Source organism: Oncorhynchus clarkii, chromosome 9 (genome assembly GCF_045791955.1).
Source record: "Oncorhynchus clarkii lewisi isolate Uvic-CL-2024 chromosome 9, UVic_Ocla_1.0, whole genome shotgun sequence".
Taxonomy (NCBI): Eukaryota; Metazoa; Chordata; class Actinopteri; order Salmoniformes; family Salmonidae; genus Oncorhynchus; species Oncorhynchus clarkii.
The window spans coordinates 123,573-148,459 of NC_092155.1; the positions used below are offsets into that span (position 1 = coordinate 123,573).

Here is a 24,887-nt window from a genome sequence, read left to right on the forward strand (position 1 = left end):
CTATATAGAGGTGTTTATAGAGGAGGTGGTGTATGTAGAGGTGTTTATAGAGGAGGTGGTGCATATAGAGGTGGTGTACTCTATAGAGGTGTTTATAGAGGAGGTGGTGTATATAGAGGTGTTTATAGAGGTGGTGTTTATAGAGGAGGTGGTGTGTATAGAGGGGTTTATAGAGGAGGTGGTGTATATAGAGGTGTTTATAGAGATGGTGTTTATAGAGGTGGTGTATATAAAGGTGTTTATAGAGGAGGTGGTGTATATAGAGGAGGTGGTGTTTATAGAGATGGTGTATATAGAGGTGTTTATAGAGGTGGTGTATATAGAGGTTTTTATAGAGGAGGTGGTGTATATAGAGGTGCTGATCCCTGACTGTTTGTCCTTTCCTTCCCATCCTCTTAGCGCTCCAATCCACATTCTGACCCAGCTCAGCTGGTTACCCCTGACAACGCTGTGTGTGTGTGTGAGAGAGAGTTGTGAGTAGTCAGGCAGGTTTTTAGTAAGTTATTTATTCTTGTTTTCTGCAGTTAGAGATAATCAGTAATGCTGTATGTATTCTGGAAGGACCACTGCAGGAGCGTAACATGGCTGTTGCTGTTGTCAGTCTCTCAGAGTTCTCAGGATATAGTTCTCCCTCTCCAGCTGGGCGTTCCTTTCTGATAGTTCTTTAATCTGTTCCCATAGCAACTCCACTTCCTCTCTGACCGCCAGCATCAGGTGGGTCTTTACAAGGTCCTGAGTGGACAAATATTAAGAACACCATGACAGACTGACCAGGTGAATCCTATGATCCTTCTTGATGTCACTTGTGAAATCCACTTCAGTGTAAGTAAAGGGGAGGAGACAGGTTAAAGAAGGATTTTTAAGCCTTGAGACATGGATTGTGTATGAGCAAGAGGAAGGATTTAAGTGCCTTTGAACGGGGTATGGTAGTAGTGGTATCCCAATATACCTTGTCAATATATAACTATCACTATATAACAATATACTGTGTCAATATATAACTATCACTATATAACAATATACCTTGTCAATATATAACTATCACTATATAACAATATACCTTGTCAATATATAACTATCACTATATAACAATATACCTTGTCAATATATAACTATCACTATATAACAATATACCTTGTCAATATATAACTATCACTATATAACAATATACCTTGTCAATATATAACTATCACTATATAACAATATACTGTGTCAATATATAACTATCACTATATAACAATATACCTTGTCAATATATAACTATCACTATATAACAATATACCTTGTCAATATATAACTATCACTATATAACAATATACCTTGTCAATATATAACTATCACTATATAACAATATACTGTGTCAATATATAACTATCACTATATAACAATATACCTTGTCAATATATAACTATCACTATATAACAATATACCTTGTCAATATATAACTATCACTATATAACAATATACCTTGTCAATATATAACTATCACTATATAACAATATACCTTGTCAATATATAACTATCACTATATAACAATATACTGTGTCAATATATAACTATCACTATATAACAATATACTGTGTCAATATATAACTATCACTATATAACAATATACCTTGTCAATATATAACTATCACTATATAACAATATACTGTATCAATATTTAACTAGAGATATAGAACACACTGTAAACTGTGTGGTTTATAATCTGGGTGGTGGTGAACTCAACGAAGCGCCCCTTGACAGGAACCTTGAGTGGGTATCGATCACAGATACGTAGCATCTCATCATATTTCAACTAGCCATAAAAGTGATGATGACTGTTTTCTGACCAGTATAGCCGTCCCACCAGTTCCTGTGGGTTTTGCAGAAGACGTCATTGGGGGAGGTTGCCTATGTCTGGACTTGCCGCGTGGACCAATCAGGACGAAGACCTGGGTTTTGAAGTTACGAGTGGGGGGGTATCACAGAGGAATAGGCGGTAAAACCGCGGTGGTACCTGACGTAAGTGGAAGGGTTAGCGGCAGCTACAGCCTTCATATCCCTTGAGGTAGTTTTCAGAACGTTGATTGCTGAATCGAGATCGGATCTCTTCCCTTACTTGCGAGGCTCACCAATACGGAGGTAAATATCGCCATCCTTGGAACAGTAATCGTCTGTTGATCAGTACCTTTAGCTTGTTCGAAGTGAGCGCCACTGTAAATTAGCTTCTTCATGCTAGCTAAGTGTTGCTTCTTGTATCATGTACTGTGATTGGTTGATAGGTTGATAAGGTTGATCGTTCCAAAACCATTGGAGGGGGTGAGCATGGTACCTCCCGGGCAGTTTGCGTTGGGGAGGTTCCAGCCTGAACCGAAATCTACAAGGTGTCGAAATCGTTCCCCATGTTGACTCCCACTGTTGTGTCAAGTTGTCTGGATGTTCTTTGGGTGGTGGACCATTCTAGATACACACAGGAAACTGTTGAGCGTGAAAAACCCAGAAGCATTGTAGTTCTTGACACAAACCGGTGCACCTGGCACCTTCTATCCTACCCCGTTCAAAGGCACTTACATATTTTGTCTTGCTCATTCACCCTCTGAACGGCACACATACCATCCATGTCTCAAAATCCTTCTTTAACCTGTCTCCTCCCCTTCATCTAGACGTGGATATCACAATAAGGTTATTACACAAGAGACCTAGATATCACAATAAGGTTATTACACAACAGAGACCTAGATATCACAATAAGGTTATTACACAACAGACCTAGATATCACAATAAGGTTATTACACAACAGACCTAGATATCACAATAAGGTTATTACACAACAGAGACCTAGATATCACAATACAGACATCACAATAAGGTTATTACACAACAGACCTAGATATCACAATACAGACATCACAATAAGGTTATTACACAACAGACCTAGATATCACTATACAGACATCACAATAAGGTTATTACACAACAGACCTAGATATCACAATAAGGTTACTACACAACAGACCTAGATATCACAATACAGACATCACAATAAGGTTATTACACAACAGACCTAGATATCACAATACAGACATCACAATAAGGTTATTACACAACAGACCTAGATATCACAATAAGGTTATTACACAACAGACTAGATATCACAATACTACATGACATCACAATAAGGTTATTACACAACAGACCTAGATATCACAATACATGGCATCACAATAAGGTTATTACACAACAGACCTAGATATCACAATACATGGCATCACAATAAGGTTATTACACAACAGACCTAGATATCACAATACATGGCATCACAATAAGGTTATTACACAACAGACCTAGATATCACAATACATGACATCACAATAAGGTTATTACACAACAGACCTAGATATCACAATAAGGTTATTGCACAACAGAGACCTACCATTGCTTGCTCTATCTTGTTGTCTATTGCGATCATGCTGCTGCTCGACCCACTGCAAAGACAAAATAAACCAGTCAGAATATGTTGACGTGTGTCTAGGTTCAGTGTCATGTGGTGGCACATGGTTCACATTAATGCTATTCCTAAATCAAACACCTCAAACAATCTAACATATTCCACTGCAGCAAAAACACACACACACCAATCTAAAATGGCACCCTGTTCCCTACATAGTACATAGACCAGGGTGCCTTCACAGTCTTTGTTAGATCACACAGCACAGAGGCACAGAGCCAGAGACCCACTTCTAACCCAGCCAGCTACCCTAACCCCACAGAGCCAGAGACCGAACTCTAACCCAGCCAGCCACCCTAACCCCACAGAGCCAAAGACCCAACTCTAACCCAGCCAGCTACCCTAACCGCTAACCCCACAGAGCCAGAGGCCCAACTCTAACCCAGCCAGCTACACTAACCCCATAGAGCCAGAGACCCAACTCTAACCCAGCCAGCCAGCTACCCTAACCCCTAACCCCACAGAGCCAGAGACCCAACTCTAACCCAGCCAGCCAGCTACCCTAACCCCACAGAGTCAGAGACCCAACTCTAACCCAGCCAGCCAGCTACCCTAACCCCACAGAGCCAGAGACCCAACTCTAACCCAGCCAGCTACCCTAACCCCACAGACCCAGAGACCCAACTCTAACACAGCCAGCTACCCTAACCCCACAGAGCCAGAGACCCAACTCTAATCCAGCCAGCCAGCTACCCTAACCCCATAGAGCCAGAGACCCAACTCTAACCCAGCCAGCTACCATAACCCCACAGAGCCAGAGACCCACCTCTAACCCAGCCAGCTACGCTAACCCCACAGAGCCAGAGACCCAACTCTAACACAGCCAGCTACCCTAACCCCACAGAGCCAGAGACCCAACTCTAACCCAGCCAGCCACCCTAACCCCACAGAGCCAGAGACCCAACTCTAACCCAGCCAGCCAGCTACCCTAACCCCACAGAGCCAGAGACCCAACTCTAATCCAGCCAGCTACCCTAACCCCACAGAGCCAGAGACCCAACTCTAACCCAGCCAGCTACCCTAACCCCACAGAGCCAGATACCCACCTCTAACCCAGCCAGCTACCCTAACCCCACAGAGCCAAAGACCCAACTCTAACCCAGCCAGCTACCCTAACCGCTAACCCCACAGAGCCAGAGGCCCAACTCTAACCCAGCCAGCTACACTAACCCCATAGAGCCAGAGACCCAACTCTAACCCAGCCAGCTACCCTAACCAGTAACCCCACAGAGCCAGAGACCCAACTCTAACCCAGCCAGCTACCCTAACCCCACAGAGCCAGAGACCCAACTCTAACCTAGCCAGCTGCCCTAACCCCACAGAGCCAGAGACACAACTCTAACCCTGCCAGCTACCCTAACCCCACAGAGCCAGAGACCCAACTCTAACCCAGCCAGCCACCCTAACCCCACAGAGCCAGAGACCCAACTCTAACCCAGCCAGCCAGCTACCCTAAGCCCACAGAGCCAGAGACCCAACTCTAATCCAGCCAGCTACCCTAACCCCACAGACCCAGAGACCCACTTCTAACCCAGCCAGCTACCCTAACCCCACAGAGCCAGAGACCCACCTCTAACCCAGCCAGCTACCCTAACCCCACAGAGCCAGATGAGACCCACCTCTAACCCAGCCAGCTACCCTAACCCCTAACCCCACAGAACCAGAGACCCAACTCTAACCCAGCCCCAGCCATCCAGTTGATCCCAGATGAGAGCAGGCTTTGTCTGTGGATTTAGATTATGCAGATTACTTCCTGATTCTATCCACATGTCTCATTGGCAAATCATCACTTTACTTTCCGCATGGCGGAGTCTCCTGTCGGAGCATGGCGGAGTCTCCTGAAGTGTGAGCTCACAGAGCCAGAGACCCAACTCTAAACCAGCCCCAGCCAGCTACCCTAACCCCATAGAGCCAGAGACCCAACTCTAACCCAGCCCCAGCCAGCTACCCTAACCCCACAGAGCCAGAGACCCAACTCTAACCCAGCCAGCTACCCTAAACCCATAGAGCCAGAGACCCAACTCTAACCCAGCCCCAGCCAGCTACCCTAACCCCATAGAGCCAAAGACCCAACTCTAAACCAGCCCCAGCCAGCTCCCCTAACCCCATAGAGCCAGAGACCCAACTCTAACCCAGCCCCAGCCAAAACCCTAACCCCATAGAGCCAGAGACCCAACTCTAACCCAGCCCCAGCCAGCTACCCTAACCCCACAGAGCCAGAGACCCAACTCTAACCCAGCCCCAGCCAGCTAACCTAAACCCATAGAGCCAGAGACCCAACTCTAACCCAGCCCCAGCCAGCTACCCTAACCCCATAGAGCCAGAGACCCAACTCTAACCCAGCCCCAGCCAGCTACCCTAACCCCATAGAGCCAGAGACCCAACTCTAACCCAGCCCCAGCCAGCTACCCTAACCCCACAGAGCCAGAGTCCCAACTCTAAACCAGCCCCAGCCAGCTACCCTAACCCCATAGAGCCAGAGACCCAACTCTAACCCAGCCCCAGCCAGCTACCCTAACCCCACAGAGCCAGAGACCCAACTCTAACCCAGCCAGCTACCCTAACCCCATAGAGCCAGAGACGCAACTCTAAACCAGCCCCAGCCAGCTACCCTAACCCCATAGAGCCAAAGACCCAACTCTAACCCAGCCCCAGCCAGCTACCCTAACCCCATAGAGCCAGAGACCCAACTCTAACCCAGCCCCAGCCAGCTACCCTAAACCCATAGAGCCAGAGACCCAACTCTAACCCAGCCCCAGCCAGCTACCCTAACCCCATAGAGCCAGAGACCCAACTCTAACCCAGCCCCAGCCAGCTACCCTAACCCCATAGAGCCAGAGACCCAACTCTAACCCAGCCCCAGCCAGCTACCCTAACCCCTAACCCTATAGAGCCAGAGACCCAACTCTAACCCAACCAGCTACCCTAACCCCATAGAGCCAGAGACCCAACTCTAACCCAGCCCCAGCCAGCTACCCTAACCCCCTAGCGCCAGAGACCCAACTCTAACCCAGCCAGCTACCCTAACCCCACAGAGTCAGAGACCCAACTCTAACCCAGCCCCAGCCAGCTACCCGAACCCCACAGAGCCAGAGACCCAACTCTAACCCAGCCAGCTACCCTAACACCACAGAGCCAGAGACCCAACTCTAAACCAGCCCCAGCCAGCTACCCTAACCCCACAGAGCCAGAGACGCAACTCTAACCCTGTTAGCTACCCTAACCTCACAGAGCCAGAGACCCAACTCTAACCCAGCCAGCTACCCTAACCCCACAGAGCCAGAGACCCAACTCTAACCCAGCCAGCTACCCTGACACCACAGAGCCAGAGACCCAACTCTAAACCAGCCCCAGCCAGCTACCCTAACCCCACAGAGCCAGAGACACAACTCTAACCCAGTTAGCTACCCTAACCCCACAGAGCCAGAGACCCAACTCTAACCCACCCAGCCAGCTACCCTAACCCCTAACCCCACAGAGCCAGAGACCCAACTCTAACCCAGCCAGCTACCCTAACCCCACAGAGCCAGAGACCCAACTCTAACCCAGCCAGTTACCCTAACCCCACAGAGCCAGAGACCCAACTCTAACCCAGCCAGCTACCCTAAGCCCACAGAGCCAGAGACCCAACTCTAACCCAGCCCCAGCCAGCTAGTTGAACACAGATGAGAGCAGGCTTTGTCTGTGGATTTAGATTCTCACGAGGGACCATTCTGCCTCTCCCACACACCACACTGTACTGCACTCTCATTGGCTCACACAGGCACAACCTCACTTCCAAACCCCACCCACTCAGTGCCTCAGCCAATGACAACATTCTCAGCTGCCCACTCGCTAGGAGTATGCTGATTATCTCTCTCTTTAGAATAAAGAAACACAGCTCTCCCACCCAACAGAAACATGACTGAGGTCAAATACACTCACTGTCCCAGAGGGGGATCTAACCCACACATACCACCATACCTGTCATCCCCCGGCAGATGGAAGCCCCCCCCGGAGCCGAACATGGACCAGCCCGAAGGAGTCTGGATGGGTGTCAAACTGGGTGGGAACACACCATCTCTATCCTGTAGGGGGGAGCTGGGCTGGGAATTAGACACTCTCAACAGGGACTAGACAGGGGGAGAGAGAGAGAGAGAGAAGAAGAAACAGTGAACGGCTTTAAAACACCTCTGTGTGTGTGTGTGTGTGTGTGTGTGTGTGTTCTCACCCTCCCGGTAGCGTCCACATCCAGGCGTAGAGGAGGGGGGATGTTCCGTGGGCGGGGGCTGGGTGGAGGGGGCGTGGAGTTGACCAATCGTAAGTGGAGTCTGTCCAGGTGTGTGGGGGAGGACGGGCCGCTGTGGAGGAGGAGGGGCTTCAGCCCTCCAAACCTCTCCCCATCTGACCCTATTGGCTGGGCCAGCAAGTGGGAGGTACCCTGAGAGTGCACAAGGTGTCCCGTCCTGAGCGCACGCACGTTCCCCAGCAGCCCGCCTGCAGCCCCTCCCCTCTCTAGACCAATCCCCTCAAGCGACTCCAGAGAGTGGGCGTGTCTCATGCTGTCGATCACCCGTCTAAGCCCCAACCCTTCCTCTCGTTCCAGGAAGTCAGTGCAGGTCCATCGCCCCCGGTGATAGGGTTCTCCGTGGCCCTGGCCCAATCGGACGACACGGAACCTGGATCCCTGTCCCGTGGCATCTTGGGAGTTGCATTTCCTCAGCGAGAGGGGAGTCGTCGGCTGGGAGGTGCTTCCCTGCTGGTGGAAGGGGCCAGGCTGGGAGGAAGCAGTGGATTGGCTGGAGGACGGAGGGGAGGGATTTGATTGGCTAGAGGCCTGGGCAGGGGGTGGGGCTTCCCCGGAGCTCTGAGTGTAGTCTGACGTCACACTGGTAATCTGGAAGCCACTCCTCTTCTTCCCTCCACTCATCTAAACACACAGAGACAGAGACACACAGTGAGAGCTGGATGTGCCAGCAGGGCTAGTGTGTGTGTGTGTTTTGATAAGTGGGGGGTTAAGGTTACTGTTAACTGACAGTGGTAGGGTACAGCAGTCAACCACAGAGGGTTACTGTTAACTGACAGTGGTAGGGTACAGCAGTCAACCACAGAGGGTTACTGTTAACTGACAGTGGTAGGGTACAGCAGTCAACCACAGAGGGTTACTGTTAACTGACAGTGGTAGGGTACAGCAGTCAAACACAGAGGGTTACTGTTAACTGACAGTGGTAGGGTACAGCAGTCAACCACAGAGGGAGTGGCAGGGAGCAGCTATTGCACAACACTGGGCTAGCTGTGTGTGTGTGTGTGTGTGTGTGTGTGTGTGTGTGTTCAGGTTATGCAGCACTGACAGATATAAACCAGTTTACCAACATTACTAAATAATTATGACTTAGAAGAAACAGGTGGTATTTCTGCTTCATGACAAACACCAGAGACAAACACCAGATCTCACAACAGCTGGATTGGTGTCAACTAAGCACATCATATGATATAACAATCTGATACCTGGATAGGTGTTTAACAAAAAAACAGGCCCAATAACCATGATTTATGAGCGTTAGTAAAAATAAAAGAAAAGAAGATGAGTTTCTCTGAAATCCTCCCAGATGTTCCCTAGTAAAGTCATACTTGGTTACATTCATATGGCTATTTCACTGTCAGTTATAGACTCACTCCTCTACCTTGTTCTACCTTCTTGTGCTAAGTTGAGGGAAGGATAAATCTTTTCTAATCTTTTGATGAGTTTATTTTTTTTATTTATTTTTATTTTTTTTATTTCACCTTTATTTAACCAGGTAGGCTAGTTGAGAACAAGTTCTCATTTGCAACTGCGACCTGGCCAAGATAAGGCATAGCAGTGTGAACAGACAACACAGAGTTACACATGGAGTAAACAATTAACAAGTCAATAACACAGTAGAAAAAAAAAGGGGGAGTCTATATATACATTGTGTGCAAAAGGCATGAGAAGGTAGGCAAATAATTACAATTATGCAGATTAACACTGGAGTGATAAATGATCAGATGGTTATGTAAAGGTAGAGATAGAGATATTGGTGTGCAAAAGAGCAGAAAAATAAATAAATAAAAACAGTATGGGGATGAGGTAGGTGAAAATGGGTGGGCTATTTACCAATAGACTATGTACAGCTGCAGCGATCGGTTAGCTGCTCAGATAGCAGATGTTTGAAGTTGGTGAGGGAGATAAAAGTCTCCAACTTCAGCGATTTTTGCAATTCGTTCCAATCACAGGCAGCAGAGAACTGGAACGAAAGGCGGCCAAATGAGGTGTTGGCTTTAGGGATGATCAGTGAGATACACCTGCTGGAGCGCGTGCTACGGATGGGTGTTGCCATCGTAACCAGTGAACTGAGATAAGGCGGAGCTTTACCTAGCATGGACTTGTAGATGACCTGGAGCCAGTGGGTCTGGCGACGAATATGTAGCGAGGGCCAGCCGACTAGAGCATACAAGTCGCAGTGGTGGGTGGTATAAGGTGCTTTAGTGACAAAACGGATGGCACTGTGATAAACTGCATCCAGTTTGCTGAGTAGAGTGTTGGAAGCAATTTTGTAGATGACATCGCCGAAGTCGAGGATCGGTAGGATAGTCAGTTTTACTAGGGTAAGTTTGGCGGCGTGAGTGAAGGAGGCTTTGTTGCGGAATAGAAAGCCGACTCTTGATTTGATTTTCGATTGGAGATGTTTGATATGGGTCTGGAAGGAGAGTTTAGAGTCTAGCCAGACACCTAGGTACTTATAGATGTCCACATATTCAAGGTCGGAACCATCCAGGGTGGTGATGCTGGTCAGGCGTGCGGGTGCAGGCAGCGAACGGTTGAAAAGCATGCATTTGGTTTTACTAGCGTTTAAGAGCAGTTGGAGGCCACGGAAGGAGTGCTGTATGGCATTGAAGCTCGTTTGGAGGTTAGATAGCACAGTGTCCAAGGACGGGCCGGAAGTATATAGAATGGTGTCGTCTGCGTAGAGGTGGATCAGGGAATCGCCCGCAGCATGAGAAACATCATTGATATATACAGAGAAAAGAGTCGGCCCGAGAATTGAACCCTGTGGCACCCCCATAGAGACTGCCAGAGGACCGGACAGCATGCCCTCCGATTTGACACACTGAACTCTGTCTGCAAAGTAATTGGTGAACCAGGCAAGGCAGTCATCCGAAAAACCGAGGCTACTGAGTCTGCCGATAAGAATACGGTGATTGACAGAGTCGAAAGCCTTGGCAAGGTCTATGAAGACGGCTGCACAGTACTGTCTTTTATCGATGGCGGTTATGATATCGTTTAGTACCTTGAGCGTGGCTGAGGTACACCCATGACCGGCTCGGAAACCAGATTGCACAGCGGAGAAGGTACGGTGGGATTCAAGATGGTCAGTGATCTGTTTGTTGACTTGGCTTTCGAAGACCTTAGATAGGCAGGGCAGGATGGATATTGGTCTGTAACAGTTTGGGTCCAGGGTGTCGCCCCCTTTGAAGAGGGGGATGACTGCGGCAGCTTTCCAATCCTTGGGGATCTCAGACGATATGAAAGAGAGGTTGAACAGGCTGGTAATAGGGGTTGCGACAATGGCGGCGGATAGTTTCAGGAATAGAGGGTCCAGATTGTCAAGCCCAGCTGATTTGTACGGGTCCAGGTTTTGCAGCTCTTTCAGAACATCTGCTATCTGGATTTGGGTAAAGGAGAACCTGGAGAGGCTTGGGCGAGTAGCTGCGGGGGGGGGGGGGAGCTGTTGGACGAGGTTGGAGTAGCCAGGCGGAAGGCATGGCCAGCCGTTGAGAAATGCTTGTTGAAGTTTTCGATAATCATGGATTTATCGGTGGTGACCGTGTTACCTAGCCTCAGTGCAGTGGGCAGCTGGGAGGAGGTGCTCTTGTTCTCCATGGACTTCACAGTGTCCCAGAACTTTTTGGAGTTGGAGCTACAGGATGCAAACTTCTGCCTGAAGAAGTTGGCTTTAGCTTTCCTGACTGACTGTGTGTATTGGTTCCTGACTTCCCTGAACAGTTGCATATCGCGGGGACTGTTCGATGTTAGTGCAGTCCGCCACAGGATGTTTTTGTGCTGGTCGAGGGCAGTCAGGTCTGGAGTGAACCAGGGGCTATATCTGTTCTTAGTTCTGCATTTTTTGAACGGAGCATGCTTATCTAAAATGGTGAGGAAGTTACTTTTAAAGAAAGACCAGGCATCCTCAACTGACGGGATGAGGTCAATGTCCTTCCAGGATACCCGGGCCAGGTCGATTAGAAAGGCCTGCTCACAGAAGTGTTTTAGGGAGCGTTTGACAGTGATGAGGGGTGGTCGTTTGACTGCGGCTCCATAGCGGATACAGGCAATGAGGCAGTGATCGCTGAGATCCTGGTTGAAGACAGCGGAGGTGTATTTGGAGGGCCAGTTGGTCAGGATGACGTCAATGAGGGTGCCCTTGTTTACAGAGTTAGGGTTGTACCTGGTGGGTTCCTTGATGATTTGAGTGAGATTGAGGGCATCTAGCTTAGATTGTAGGACTGCCGGGGTGTTAAGCATATCCCAGTTTAGGTCACCTAACAGAACAAACTCTGAAGCTAGATGGGGGGCGATCAATTCACAAATGGTGTCCAGGGCACAGCTGGGAGCTGAGGGGGGTCGGTAGCAGGCGGCAACAGTGAGAGACTTATTTCTGGAGAGAGTAATTTTCAAAATTAGTAGTTCGAACTGTTTGGGTATGGACCTGGAAAGTATGACATTACTTTGCAGGCTATCTCTGCAGTAGACTGCAACTCCTCCTCCTTTGGCAGTTCTATCTTGACGGAAGATGTTATAGTTGGGTATGGAAATCTCAGAATTTTTGGTGGCCTTCCTGAGCCAGGATTCAGACACGGCAAGGACATCAGGGTTAGCAGAGTGTGCTAGAGCAGTGAGTAAGACAAACTTAGGGAGGAGGCTTCTGATGTTGACATGCATGAAACCAAGGCTTTTTCGATCACAGAAGTCAACAAATGAGGGTGCCTGGGGACATGCAGGGCCTGGGTTTACCTCCACATCACCCGCGGAACAGAGAAGGAGTAGTATGAGGGTGCGGCTGAAGGCTATCAAAACTGGTCGCCTAGGGCGTTGGGGACAGAGAATAAGAGGAGCAGGTTTCTGGGCATGGTAGAATATATTCAGGGCATAATGCGCAAACAGGGGTATGGTGGGGTGCGGGTACAGCGGAGGTAAGCCCAGGCACTGGGTGATGATGAGAGAGGTTGTATCTCTGGACATGCTGGTTGTAATGGGTGAGGTCACCGCATGTGTGGGGGGTGGGACAAAGGAGGTAACAGGGGTATAAAGAGTGGAACTAGGGGCTCCATTGTAAACTAAAACAATGATAACTAACCTGCACAACAGTATACAAGGCATATTGACATTTGAGAAAGACATACAGCGAGGCATACAGTAATCACAGGTGTTGAATTGGGAGAGCTAGCTAAAACAGTAGGTGAGACAACAGCTAATCAGCTAGCACAACAACAGCAGGTAGAATGGCGATTGATTAGGCAGAGAGGGTCGGATTAACTACACACAGAGCCTAAGTGCGGCTGGGGCCGACAGATAAAACATAAACAAGCAGAATGGATTACCGTGATTAATGGACAGTCCAGCATGCATCAGCTATGTAGCCAAGTGATCAGTGTCCAAGGGGCAGCGGTGGATGGGGCAGGGAAGCTGGACTGGCGAGTGTTATCCAGGTTAGAAAACTAACAATGACCAAATAGCTTGTAGCCAGTTAGCTGGTTAGCTTCTGGAGGTTCTTGAGTGTGTTCTAAAAATGTAAAGATAATAGCGGTTCCGTATCACATTGGGTGAGGCAGGTTACCGGAAGGTATAAACAAATTAAAAATCGAAAAGGGATAGAAAGTAAATATGGGTTCAGTGAGTGTTTGGGACGCGGCGATTCAGACGGTTAGCAGGCCTGTGCTAACAAGCTAACAGTTAGTAGACGGTGCTAAACACGGTAGCAGTTAGCGGACCGGGCTAAACAAGCTAGCAGTTAGCAGGCCGAATTTGCAAGCAAGGAGATAGCAAGGGCTAGAGAGTTAGCCTTTGGGGACGTCGCGATGGGGGTATCTGTTTATTCCTCTTCATGCAGTGACATCGATGGACCGGTCGTGGGTCTGGATATTGTAGCCCAGGAGCTCAAAATGTTCCGTTTGCGATGGGAATCCGGGGATGAAAAATAAAATAAAATAATAAATAGGTCCGTTATGCTCTGGTTAGAGTCGCGTTGTTCGAACTGGCGAGAGCTTTCCGAGCTGAAGGTTAGCTGATGACCGGTTAGCTGAAGACCGCTAGCAATGTTTTGCTGAAGCCGGTAGTTCGTTGGCTAGCTTCAGTTGAGGGGTTCCAAGGTCCGAAGTAAATATAAATACTTTAGGAAAAATAGCTACGTTGGGTGAGGCGGGTTGCAGGAGAGTATTTAGAAGAAGTTGAGGTTCAGCAAAAAGTTTTAAAGATATGTGAAGAAAAAAAAACGAAAACAAACGATATATACAAGGGACACAACACGACAATACGTCCTACTGCTACGCCATCTTGGAGAGAAGTTGAATGTGAACTCTACTCCGTTAAGGAAGACTTTCAGCGTTACGGGAAAACGCAGCGCGAATCTCACCCCCTTGTTGTACAGCTCATAGAATGCAGCCCGGTCCTTGGTCACCTCGCTGTAGTAGCTGGCCGGTCCTTGGTCACCACGCTGTAGTAGCTGGCCGGTCCTTGGTCACCTCGCTGTAGTAGCTGGCCGGTCCTTGGTCACCTCGCTGTAGTAGCTGGCCGGTCCTTGGTCACCTCGCTGTAGTAGCTGGCCGGTCCTTGGTCACCACGCTGTAGTAGCTGGCCGGTCCTTGGTCACCTCGCTGTAGTAGCAGCCCGGTCCTTGGTCACCACGCTGTAGTAGCTGGCCGGTCCTTGGTCACCTCGCTGTAGTAGCTGGCCGGTCCTTGGTCACCTCGCTGTAGTAGCTGGCCGGTCCTTGGTCACCTCGCTGTAGTAGCTGGCCGGTCCTTGGTCACCTCGCTGTAGTAGCTGGCCGGTCCTTGGTCACCTCGCTGTAGTAGCTGGCCGGTCCTTGGTCACCTCGCTGTAGTAGCTGGCCGGTCCTTGGTCACCTCGCTGTAGTAGCTGGCCGGTCCTTGGTCACCTCGCTGTAGTAGCTGGCCGGTCCTTGGTCACCTCGCTGTAGTAGCTGGCCGGTCCTTGGTCACCTCGCTGTAGTAGCTGGCCGGTCCTTGGTCACCTCGCTGTAGTAGCTGGCCGGTCCTTGGTCACCTCGCTGTAGTAGCTGGCCGGTCCTTGGTCACCTCGCTGTAGTAGCTGGCCGGTCCTTGGTCACCTCGCTGTAGTAGCTGGCCGGTCCTTGGTCACCTCGCTGTAGTAGCTGGCCTTGTCTTGGTCACCTCGCTGTAGTAGCTGGCCGGTCCTTGGTCACCTCGCTGTAGTAGCTGGCCGGTCCTTGGTCACCTCGCGGTAGTAGCTGGACGGTCCTTGGTCACCTTGCTGTAGTAGCTGGCCGGTCCTTGGTCACCTTGCTGTAGTAGCTGTAGTAGCTGGCCGGTCCTTGGTCACCTTGCTGTAGTAGCTGTAGTAGCTGGCCAGTCCTTGGTTACCTTGCTGTAGTAGCAGCCCGGTCCTTGGTCACCTTGCTGTAGTAGCTGGCCAGTCCTTGGTCACCTTGCTGTAGTAGCTGGCCGGTCCTTGGTCACCTCGCTGTAGTAGCTGGCCGGTCCTTGGTCACCTTGCTGTAGTAGCTGGCCGGTCCTTGGTCACCTTGCTGTAGTAGCTGGCCGGTCCTTAGTCACCTTGCTGTAGTAGCTGTAGTAGCTGGCCGGTCCTTGGTCACCTCGCTGTAGTAGCTGGCCGGTCCTTTGTCACCTTGCTGTAGTAGCTGGCCGGTCCTCGGTCACCTCGCTGTAGTAGCTGGCCGGTCCTTGGTCACCTTGCTGTAGTAGCTGGCCGGTCCTTGGTCACCTTGCTGTAGTAGCTGGCCGGTCCTTGGTCACCTTGCTGTAGTAGCTGTAGTAGCTGGCCGGTCCTTGGTCACCTCGCTGTAGTAGCTGGCCGGTCATTTGGCACCTTGCTGTAGTAGCTGGCCGGTCCATGGTTACTTTGCTGCAGTAGCTGGCCGGTCCTTGGTCACCTTGCTGTAGTAGCTGGCCGGTCCTTGGTCACCTTGCTGTAGTAGCTGGCCGGTCCTTGGTTACCTTGCTGCAGTAGCTGTAGTAGCTGGCCGGTCCTTGGTCACCTCGCTGTAGTAGCTGGCCGGTCCTTGGTCACCTCGCTGTAGTAGCTGGCCGGTCCATGGTCACCTCGCTGTAGTAGCTGGCCGGTCCTTGGTCACCTCGCTGTAGTAGCTGGCCGGTCCTTGGTCACCTCACGGTAGTAGCTGGCCGGTCCTTGGTCACCTTGCTGTAGTAGCTTGCCGGTCCTTGGTCACCTCGCTGTAGTAGCTGTAGTAGCAGCCCGGTCCTTGGTCACCTCGCTGTAGTAGCTGTAGTAGCTGGCCGGTCCTTGGTCACCTCTCTGTAGTAGCTGTAGTAGCTGGCCGGTCCTTGGTCACCTTGCTGTAGTAGCAGCCCGGTCCTTGGTCACCTTGCTGTAGTAGGTGGCCAGTCCTTGGTCACCTTGCTGTAGTAGCTGGCCGGTCCTTGGTCACCTTGCTGTAGTAGCTGTAGTAGCTGGCCGGTCCTTGGTCACCTCGCTGTAGTAGCTGGCTGGTCCTTGGTCACCTTGCTGTAGTAGCTGGCCAGTCCTTGGTCACCTTGCTGTAGAAGCTGGCCGGTCCTTGGTCACCTTGCTGTAGTAGCTGTAGTAGCTGGCCGGTCCTTGGTCACCTCGCTGTAGTAGCTGGCCGGTCCTTGGTCACCTAGCTGTAGTAGCTGGCCGGTCCTTGGTCACCTAGCTGTAGTAGCTGGCCGGTCCTTGGTTACCTTGCTGCAGTAGCTGGCCGGTCCTTGGTCACCTTGCTGTAGTAGCTGGCCGGTCCTTGGTCACCTTGCTGTAGTAGCTGGCCGGTCCTTGGTTACCTTGCTGCAGTAGCTGTAGTAGCTGGCCGGTCCTTGGTTACCTTGCTGCAGTAGCTGTAGTAGCTGGCCGGTCTTTGGTCACCTTGCTGTAGTAGCTGGCCGGTCCTTGGTCACCTTGCTGTAGTAGCTGGCCGGTCCTTGGTCACCTTGCTGTAGTAGCTGGCCGGTCTTTGGTCACCTTGCTGTAGTAGCTGGCCGGTCCTTGGTCACCTTGCTGTAGTAGCTGGCCGGTCCTTGGTTACCTTGCTGTAGTAGCTGTAGTAGCTGGCCGGTCCTTGGTCACCTTGCTGTAGTAGCTGGTCGGTCCTTGGCTACCTTGCTGTAGTAGCTGGCCGGTCCTTGGTTACCTTGCTGTAGTAGCTGTAGTAGCAGCCCGGTCCTTGGTCACCTTGCTGTAGTAGCTGTAGTAGCTGGCCGGTCCTTGGTCACCTTGCTGTTGTAGCTGGCCGGTCCTTGGTCACCTTGCTGTAGTAGCTGTAGTAGCTGGCCGGTCCTTGGTCACCTCGCTGTAGTAGCTGGCTGGTCCTTGGTTACCTTGCTGCAGTAGCTGTCCGGTCCTTGGTCACCTTGCTGTAGTCGCTGTAGTAGCTGTCCGGTCCTTGGTCACCTTGCTGTAGTAGCTGTAGTAGCTGGCCGGTCCTTGGTCACCTCGCTGTAGTAGCTGTAGTAGCTGGCCGGTCCTTGGTCACCTCGCTGTAGTAGCTGTAGTAGCTGGCCGGTCCTTGGTCACCTCGTTGTAGTAGCAGGCCGGTCCTTGGTCACCTTGCTGTAGTAGCTGGCCGGTCCTTGGTTACCTTGCTGTAGTAGCTGGCTGGTCCTTGGTTACCTTGCCGTAGTAGCTGTAGTAACTGGCCAGTCCTTGGTTACCTTGCTGTAGTAGCTGTAGTAGCTGGCCAGTCCATGGTTACCTTGCTGTAGTAGCTGTAGTAGCTGGCCGGTCCTTGGTTACCTTGCTGTAGTAGCTGGCCAGTCCTTGGTCACCTTGCTGTAGTAGCTGTAGTAGCTGGCCGGTGCTTGGTCTCCTTGCTGTAGTAGCTGTAGTAGCAGCCTGGTCCTTGGTCACCTTGCTGTAGTAGCTGGCCGGGTCCTTGGTTACCTTGCTGTAGTAGAAGGCCGGTCCTTGGTTACCTTGCTGTAGTAGCTGGCCGGTCCTTGGTCACCTTGCTGTAGTAGCTGGCCGGTCCTTGGTCACCTTGCTGTAGTAGCTGGCCGGTCCTTGGTTACCTTGCTGTAGTAGTTAGCTGGTCCTTGGTTACCTTGCTGTAGTAGCTGTAGTAGCTGGCCGGTCCTTGGTTACCTTGCTGTAGTAGAAGGCCGGTCCTTGGTTACCTTGCTGTAGTAGCAGTAGTAGCTGGCCAGTCCTTGGTTACCTTGCTGTAGTAGCTGGCCAGTCCTTGGTTACCTTGTTGTAGTAGCATCCCGGTCCTTGGTCACCTTGCTGTAGTAATCAAATGTATTTATATAGCCCTTCGTACATCACCTGATATCTCAAAGTGCTGTACAGAAACCCAGCCTAAAACCCCAAACAGCAAGCAATGCAGGTGTAGAAGCAGCCCGGTCCTTGATCACCTCACTGTAGTAGCAGCCCGGTCCTTGGTCACCTTGTTGTAGTAGCTGGCCGGTTCTTAGTCACCTTGCTGTAGTAGCTGTAGTAGCTGGCCAGTCCTTGGTTACCTTGCTGTAGTAGCAGTAGTAGCTGGCCAGTCCTTGGTTACCTTGCTGTAGTAGCATCCCGGTCCTTGGTCACCTCGCTGTAGTAGCTGGCCGGTCCTTGGTCACCTTGCTGTAGTAATCAAATGTATTTATATAGCCCTTCGTACATCAGCTGATATCTCAAAGTGCTGTACAGAAACCCAGCCTAAAACCCCAAACAGCAAGGAATGCAGGTGTAGAAGCAGCCCGGTCCTTGGTCACCTCACTGTAGTAGCAGCCCGGTCCTTGGCCACCTTGTTGTAGTAGCTGGCCGGTCCATAGTCACCTTGCTGTAGTAGCAGCCCGGTCCTTGGTCACCTTGCTGTAGTAGCTGGCCGGTCCTTGGTTACCTTGCTGTAGTAGCTGGCCAGTCCTTGGTTACCTTGCTGTAGTAGCTGTAGTAGCAGCCCGGTCCTTGGTTACCTTGCTGTAGTAGCACTAGTAGCAGCCCGGTCCTTAGTCACCTTGCTGTAGTAGCAGCCCGGTCCTTGGTTACCTTGCTCTAGTAGCTGGCCGGTCCTTGGTTACCTTGCTGTAGTAGCTGTAGTAGCAGCCCGGTCCTTGGTTACCTTGCTGTAGTAGCTGTAGTAGCAGCCGGGTCCTTAGTCACCTTGCTGTAGTAGCAGCCCGGTCCTTGATCACCTTGCTGTAGTAGCTGGCCGGTCCTTGGTTACCTTGCTGTAGTAGCTGTAGTAGCAGCCCGGTCCTTGGTTACCTTGCTGTAGTAGCTGGCCGGTCCTTGGTCACCTTGCTGTAGTAGCTGTAGTAGCAGCCCGGTCCTTGGTTACCTTGCTGTAGTAGCTGTAGTAGCAGCCCGGTCCTTGGTTACCTTGCTGTAGTAGCTGGCCGGTCCTTGGTCACCTTGCTGAAGTAGCTGTAGTAGCAGCCCGGTCCTTGGTTACCTTGCTGTAGTAGCTGTAGTAGCAGCCCGGTCCTTGGTCACCTTGCTGTAGTAGCTGCCCAGTACTTGGTTACCTTGCTGTAGTAGCTGGCCGGTCCTTGGTCACCTCGCTGTAGTAGCTGGCCGGTCCTTGGTCACCTTGCTGTAGTAGCTGGCCAGTCCTTGGTTACCTTGCTGTAGTAGCAGCCCGGTCCTTGGTCACCTTGCTGTAGTAGCTGTAGTAGCTGGCCGGTCCTTGGTCACCTCGCTGTAGTAGCTGGCCGGTCCTTGGTCACCTTGCTGTAGTAGCTGGCCGGTCCTTGGTCACCTTGCTGTAGTAGCTGTAGTAGCTGGCCGGTCCTTGGTCACCTTGCTGTAGTAGCTGTAGTAGCAGCCCGGTCCTTGGTCACCTCGCTGTAGTAGCTGGCCGGTCCTTGGTCACCTTGCTGTAGTAGCTGTAGTAGCTGGCCGGTCCTTGGTCACCTTGCTGTAGTAGCAGCCCGGTCCTTGGTTACCTTGCTGTAGTAGCTGCCCAGTACTTGGTTACCTTGCTGTAGTAGCAGCCCGGTCCTTGGTCACCTCGCTGTAGTAGCTGGCCAGTACTTGGTTACCTTGCTGTAGTAGCTGCCCAGTACTTGGTTACCTTGCTGTAGTAGCTGGCCGGTCCTTGGTTACCTTGCTGTAGTAGCTGGCCGGTCCTTGGTCACCTCGCTGTAGTAGCTGGCCAGTACTTGGTTACCTTGCTGTAGTAGCTGCCCAGTACTTGGTTACCTTGCTGTAGTAGCTGGCCGGTCCTTGGTCACCTCGCTGTAGTAGTTGGCCGGTCCTTGGTCACCTTGCTGTAGTAGCTGGCCAGTCCTTGGTTACCTTGCTGTAGTAGCAGCCCGGTCCTTGGTCACCTCGCTGTAGTAGCTGTAGTAGCTGGCCGGTCCTTGGTTACCTTGCTGTAGTAGCTGGCCGGTCCTTGGTCACCTCGCTGTAGTAGCTGGCCGGTCCTTGGTCACCTCGCTGTAGTAGCTGGCCGGTCCTTGGTCACCTCGCTGTAGTAGCTGTAGTAGCTGGCCGGTCCTTGGTCACCTCGCTGTAGTAGCTGGCCGGTCTCTGGTCACCTTGCTGTAGTAGCTGGCCGGTCCTTGGTCACCTTGCTGTAGTAGCTGGCTGGTCCTTGGTCACCTTGCTGTAGTAGCAGCCCGGTCCTTGGTCACCTCGCTGTAGTAGCAGCCCGGTCCTTGGTCACCTCGCTGTAGTAGCTGGCCGGTCCTTGGTCACCTTGCTGTAGTAGCTGGCCGGTCCTTGGTCACCTTGCTGTACTAGCTGGCTGGTCCTTGGTCACCTCGCTGTAGTAGCAGCCCGGTCCTTGGTCACCTCGCTGTAGTAGCAGCCCGGTCCTTGGTCACCTCGCTGTAGTAGCTGGCCGGTCCTTGGTCACCTTGCTGTAGTAGCTGTCCGGTCCTTGGTCACCTCGCTGTAGTAGCAGCCCGGTCCTTGGTCACCTCGCTGTAGTAGCAGCCCGGTCCTTGGTCACCTCGCTGTAGTAGCAGCCCGGTCCTTGGTCACCTCGCTGTAGTAGCTGGCCGGTCCTTGGTCACCTTGCTGTAGTAGCTGGCCGGTCCTTGGTTACCTTGCTGTAGTAGCTGGCCGGTCCTTGGTCACCTTGCTGTAGTAGCATCCCGGTCCTTGGTCACCTCGCTGTAGTAGCTGGCCGGTCCTTGGTCACCTTGCTGTATTAGCTGGCCGGTCCTTGGTCACCTTGCTGTAGTAGCTGGCCGGTCCTTGGTCACATCGCTGTAGTAGCTGGCCGGTCCTTGGTCACCTCGCTGTAGTAGCTGGCCGGTCCTTGGTCACCTTGCTGTAGTAGCTGGCCGGTCCTTGGTCACCTTGCTGTAGTAGCTGGCCGGTCCTTGGTCACCTTGCTGTAGTAGCTGGCCGGTCCTTGGTCACCTCGCTGTAGTAGCTGGCCGGTCCTTGGTCACCTCGCTGTAGTAGCTGGCCGGTCCTTGGTCACCTTGCTGTAGTAGCTGGCCGGTCCTTGGTCACCTTGCTGTAGTAGCTGGCCGGTCCTTGGTCACCTTGCTTTAGTAGCTGGCCGGTCCTTGGTCACCTCGCTGTAGTAGCTGGCCGGTCCTTGGTCACCTCGCTGTAGTAGCTAGGGATCAGCCGGAGTTCAGACCCTTGGAACTCAAGTGTTTTTCTGTTGCTGAGCAGAGGACACTATCCTTCACTGAGTATTGATGGAACCTCACCAGCAACCTCAGGTGACTGTGACAGCATCTCCTCCCCCAAGATCTCCATCAACAGATTAGCAGTAAAGGTGGTAGGTAGCCTGTGGTAGTTTCACTATCTCGGGCAGGCCTGTGATTTTGATGGTTTGGTATCTTGATGGTTTGGTATCTTCTCCAGTACCCATGTCAGTTGATGAGGGACTCCTGAGTCTTCTCCAGTACCTGAGTCTTCTCCTGTACCCATGTCAGTTGGTGAGGGATTCCCGAGTCTTCTCCAGTACCCATGTCAGTTGGTGAGGGATTCCCGAGTCTTCTCCAGTACCCATGTCAGTTGGTGAGGGAATCCTGAGTCTTCTCCAGTACCCATGGCAGTTGGTGAGGGATTCCTGAGTCTTCTCCAGTACCCATGTCAGTTGGTGAGGGACTCCTGAGTCTTCTCCAGTACCCATGTCAGTTGGTGAGGGAATCCTGAGTCTTCTCCAGTACCCATGTCAGTTGGTGAGGGACTCCTGAGTCTTCTCCAGCCCAGTAACCCAATCGCCCATGTCAGTTGGTGACATTTCCAAGTCTGTAACCTGTACTCCCTGGGCTTTCACATCAATTTCAAGTTCTGCAAAAGGTTCATTGAATGTACTTATTTAGCACTTTCATGATAGCCACTACTGCTGGAACATTGTAGATACATCAGCCTTGTACCTGGTGTTGACTGTGTTTGGTGCTGGTTGTTGTTCCGGTTTACGTTGAGAAACAGCTACTAGCAACATGGGTCCGATCTTTTACTTCTCTGATATACAAATATTAGGCCAGTGTTAATATTAATATTTAAATATTAGGCCAATGTTAACATTTAAATATTAGGCCAGTGTTAATATTCATATTTAAATATTAGGCCAATGTTAACATTTAAATATTAGGCCAGTGTTAATATTAATATTTAAATATTAGGCCAGTGTTAATATTAATATTTAAATATTAGGCAATGTTAACATTTAAATATTAGGCCGGTGTTAATATTAATATTAGGCCAGTGGTAATTTTAACATTTAAATATTAGGCCAGTGGTAATGTTAACATTTAAATATTAGGCCAGTGTTAATATTAATATTTAAATATTAGGCCAATGTTAACATTTAAATATTAGGCCGGTGTTAATATTAATATTAGGCCAGTGGTAATGTTAACATTTAAATATTAGGCCGGTGTTAATATTAATATTAGGCCAGTGGTAATTTTAACATTTAAATATTAAGCCAGTGTTAATATTAATATTTAAATATTAGGCCAATGTTAACATTTAAATATTAGGCCGGTGTTAAAATTAATATTAGGCCAGTGGTAATGTTAACATTTAAATATTAGGCCGGTGTTAATATTAATATTAGGCCAGTGGTAATTTTAACATTTAAATATTAGGCCAGTGTTAATATTAATATTAGGCCAGTGGTAATTTTATAGCATTTTAAGCAAAAAAAAGGGTGATAATATTGAGTGATATTTGCGCACCTCACTCCATTACTCACCCAGAACAGGAAGCTCGAGCTACAGTCTATATCATAACTAGACCAGTTGGTAACTCTACAGTCTATATCATAACTAGACCAGTTGGTAACTCTACAGTCTATATCATAACTAGACCAGTTGGTAACTCTACAGTCTATATCATAACTAGACCAGTTGGTAACTCTACAGTCTGTGTATCAAACTAGACCAGTTGGTAACTCTACAGTCTATATCATAACTAGACCAGTTGGTAACTCTACAGTCTGTGTATCAAACGAGACCAGTCGGTAACTCTACAGTCTGTGTATCAAACTAGACCAGTTGGTAACTCTACAGTCTGTGTAACATACCTAGACCAGTTAACTCTCCAGTATGTGTATGATAACTAGAACAGTTAACTCTACAGTCTGTGTATCATACCTACAGTAGGACCGTTGTTAAGGTCTTCATAGAGGACAGCTATAACCCTAAGTATTACTGTTATCGGTTCAACAATCACTCAGCTACGTGCTTGAATGTAATTCCGCTCAGTGACGTCACCGGTAATAACGTACAACGAAGCCTCTATACAGCCTGACCCATCAACAAGTTCCGTCCATTTCAATACAATCCCTTCTCTCCCTCCCCCTTCACAGAGCTCTTCAGATGCACAACTTTCTTTGGTATTGTTTTTCCTTCTTGGTAGAGTTTGTTTCAGGCGAAAGACGACGTACCTTGTTTGATGGTCGCCTCTATGACTTACATGACGACATCTCATCACAGCCGAACAGACACACTGCATAACCTTCACCAGTTGGATGTTGGGATAAATAAATGTCAACTTTATAAAATCAGACTTTTATAAAAATGGTAGAAAGAGTTGGAAAAGTACTCCTCGCCCAATCGCCGCTAGCTCTATCGGCCGTAGCTCCCGTTTCCAGGCTCACCCCACGGTTATAATATCCCGTTGGACCGGAGAGATGAGCAGGGACCGTACTTGGATCAGGGCATGGGGCAAAGGGTGAGGGTCTGCTGCAGTCCCGGTCCGCCCTGTACTAGCAGCTCTTCCATGGAGCCCCGACAGAGACAGGCATCAGTAGAGGAGCCACGGAAAGGGAGAGCAGGCTGGAGTTATCTGTTAGCTGGCCTGGGACAAGTGAGTTAACTAACTACAGTAACTAACTACATTCTAGTTTTAACTAGCTTCTTCTGCTTTCCGCGGTGTCTGTCCGTCTTTACTCTCCCTCCACCCGTCTCTCTCTCCAGGAAAAAGAAGGGTAGCGTTCTGCTCTCACACTATCTACATGTTTATTTATCTTTAGCAAACTGTTGACAACTTTCATAAACCCGGAAGTTCCGCTCCGTGTTTATGGCGCCCTGGCGGTCCCTGCTGGCCAGATCAAAGTACTGCTGTCTCCCTCCAGCGGATGGCGTTTTTTCGTTGTTTTTTCGAAGTGGGATGGGGTCTGATGCCATCGAAGAGGCGTGTGTACACGTGGGGAACTTGGTGTAGAGATATCGGAGGAGCAATGATTTTTTTTTATTTAACCTTAATTTAACGAGGCAAGTCAGTTATTTTCAATGACGGCCTACCAGGGCGCCTTGTTCAGGGGCAGAATGACAGATTTTGACCTTGTCTTCTCAGGGATTTGATCCAGCAACCTTTCAGTTACTGACCCAACGCACTAGGCTACCTGCCATCCCTAACGTATCCCGTATAGCCCGGTGTTATTATTATTATTGAATTTTTTTCACCTTTAACCAGGTAGGTTAGTTGAGAACAAGTTCTCATTTACAAATGTGACCTGGCCAAGATAAAGCAAAGCAGTGCAACACAAACAACAACAACACAGAGTTACACATGGAATAAACAAGCATACAGTCAATAACACAATAGAAAAGTCTATACAGTGTGTGCAGATGAGGTTAGGATAACGGAGGTAAGGCAATAAATAGGCCATAGTGGCGAAATAATTACAATTTAGCAATTAAACACTGGAGTGATAGATGTGCAGAAGATGAATGTGCAAATAGAGATACTGGGGTGCAAAGGAGCAAAATAAATAAAATAGATAACAGTATGGG

At 49.9% G+C, this 24,887-nt stretch overlaps 1 protein-coding gene across 1 annotated transcript; it reads right to left on the reverse strand.

Moving 5' to 3' along the window:
* Positions 1-490: 490 nt before the first annotated feature.
* LOC139415743 (TSC22 domain family protein 4-like) lies at positions 491-24,176 on the reverse strand. Its single transcript, XM_071163817.1, has 5 exons — positions 23,537-24,176; positions 7,702-8,400; positions 7,455-7,603; positions 3,417-3,468; positions 491-732 (listed from the first exon to the last, which is right to left on the reverse strand). Exons 2-5 carry the CDS (start codon positions 8,398-8,400, stop codon positions 598-600), a joined length of 1,035 nt encoding a protein of 344 aa, XP_071019918.1. The 5' UTR covers positions 23,537-24,176; the 3' UTR covers positions 491-597.
* Positions 24,177-24,887: the final 711 nt, after the last annotated feature.

Coding starts and splice junctions, on each gene's coding strand:
- LOC139415743 (XM_071163817.1), bottom strand. CDS start 8,400: ATGAGTGGAGGGAAGAAGAGGAGTGGCTTCCAGATTACCAGTGTGACG. Junction 7,604..7,701: donor ATGTGGACGCTACCGGGAGG/GTGAGAACACAC, acceptor CCCCCTGTCTAG/TCCCTGTTGAGAGTGTCTAA. Junction 733..3,416: donor ACAAGATAGAGCAAGCAATG/GTAGGTCTCTGT, acceptor TTGTCCACTCAG/GACCTTGTAAAGACCCACCT.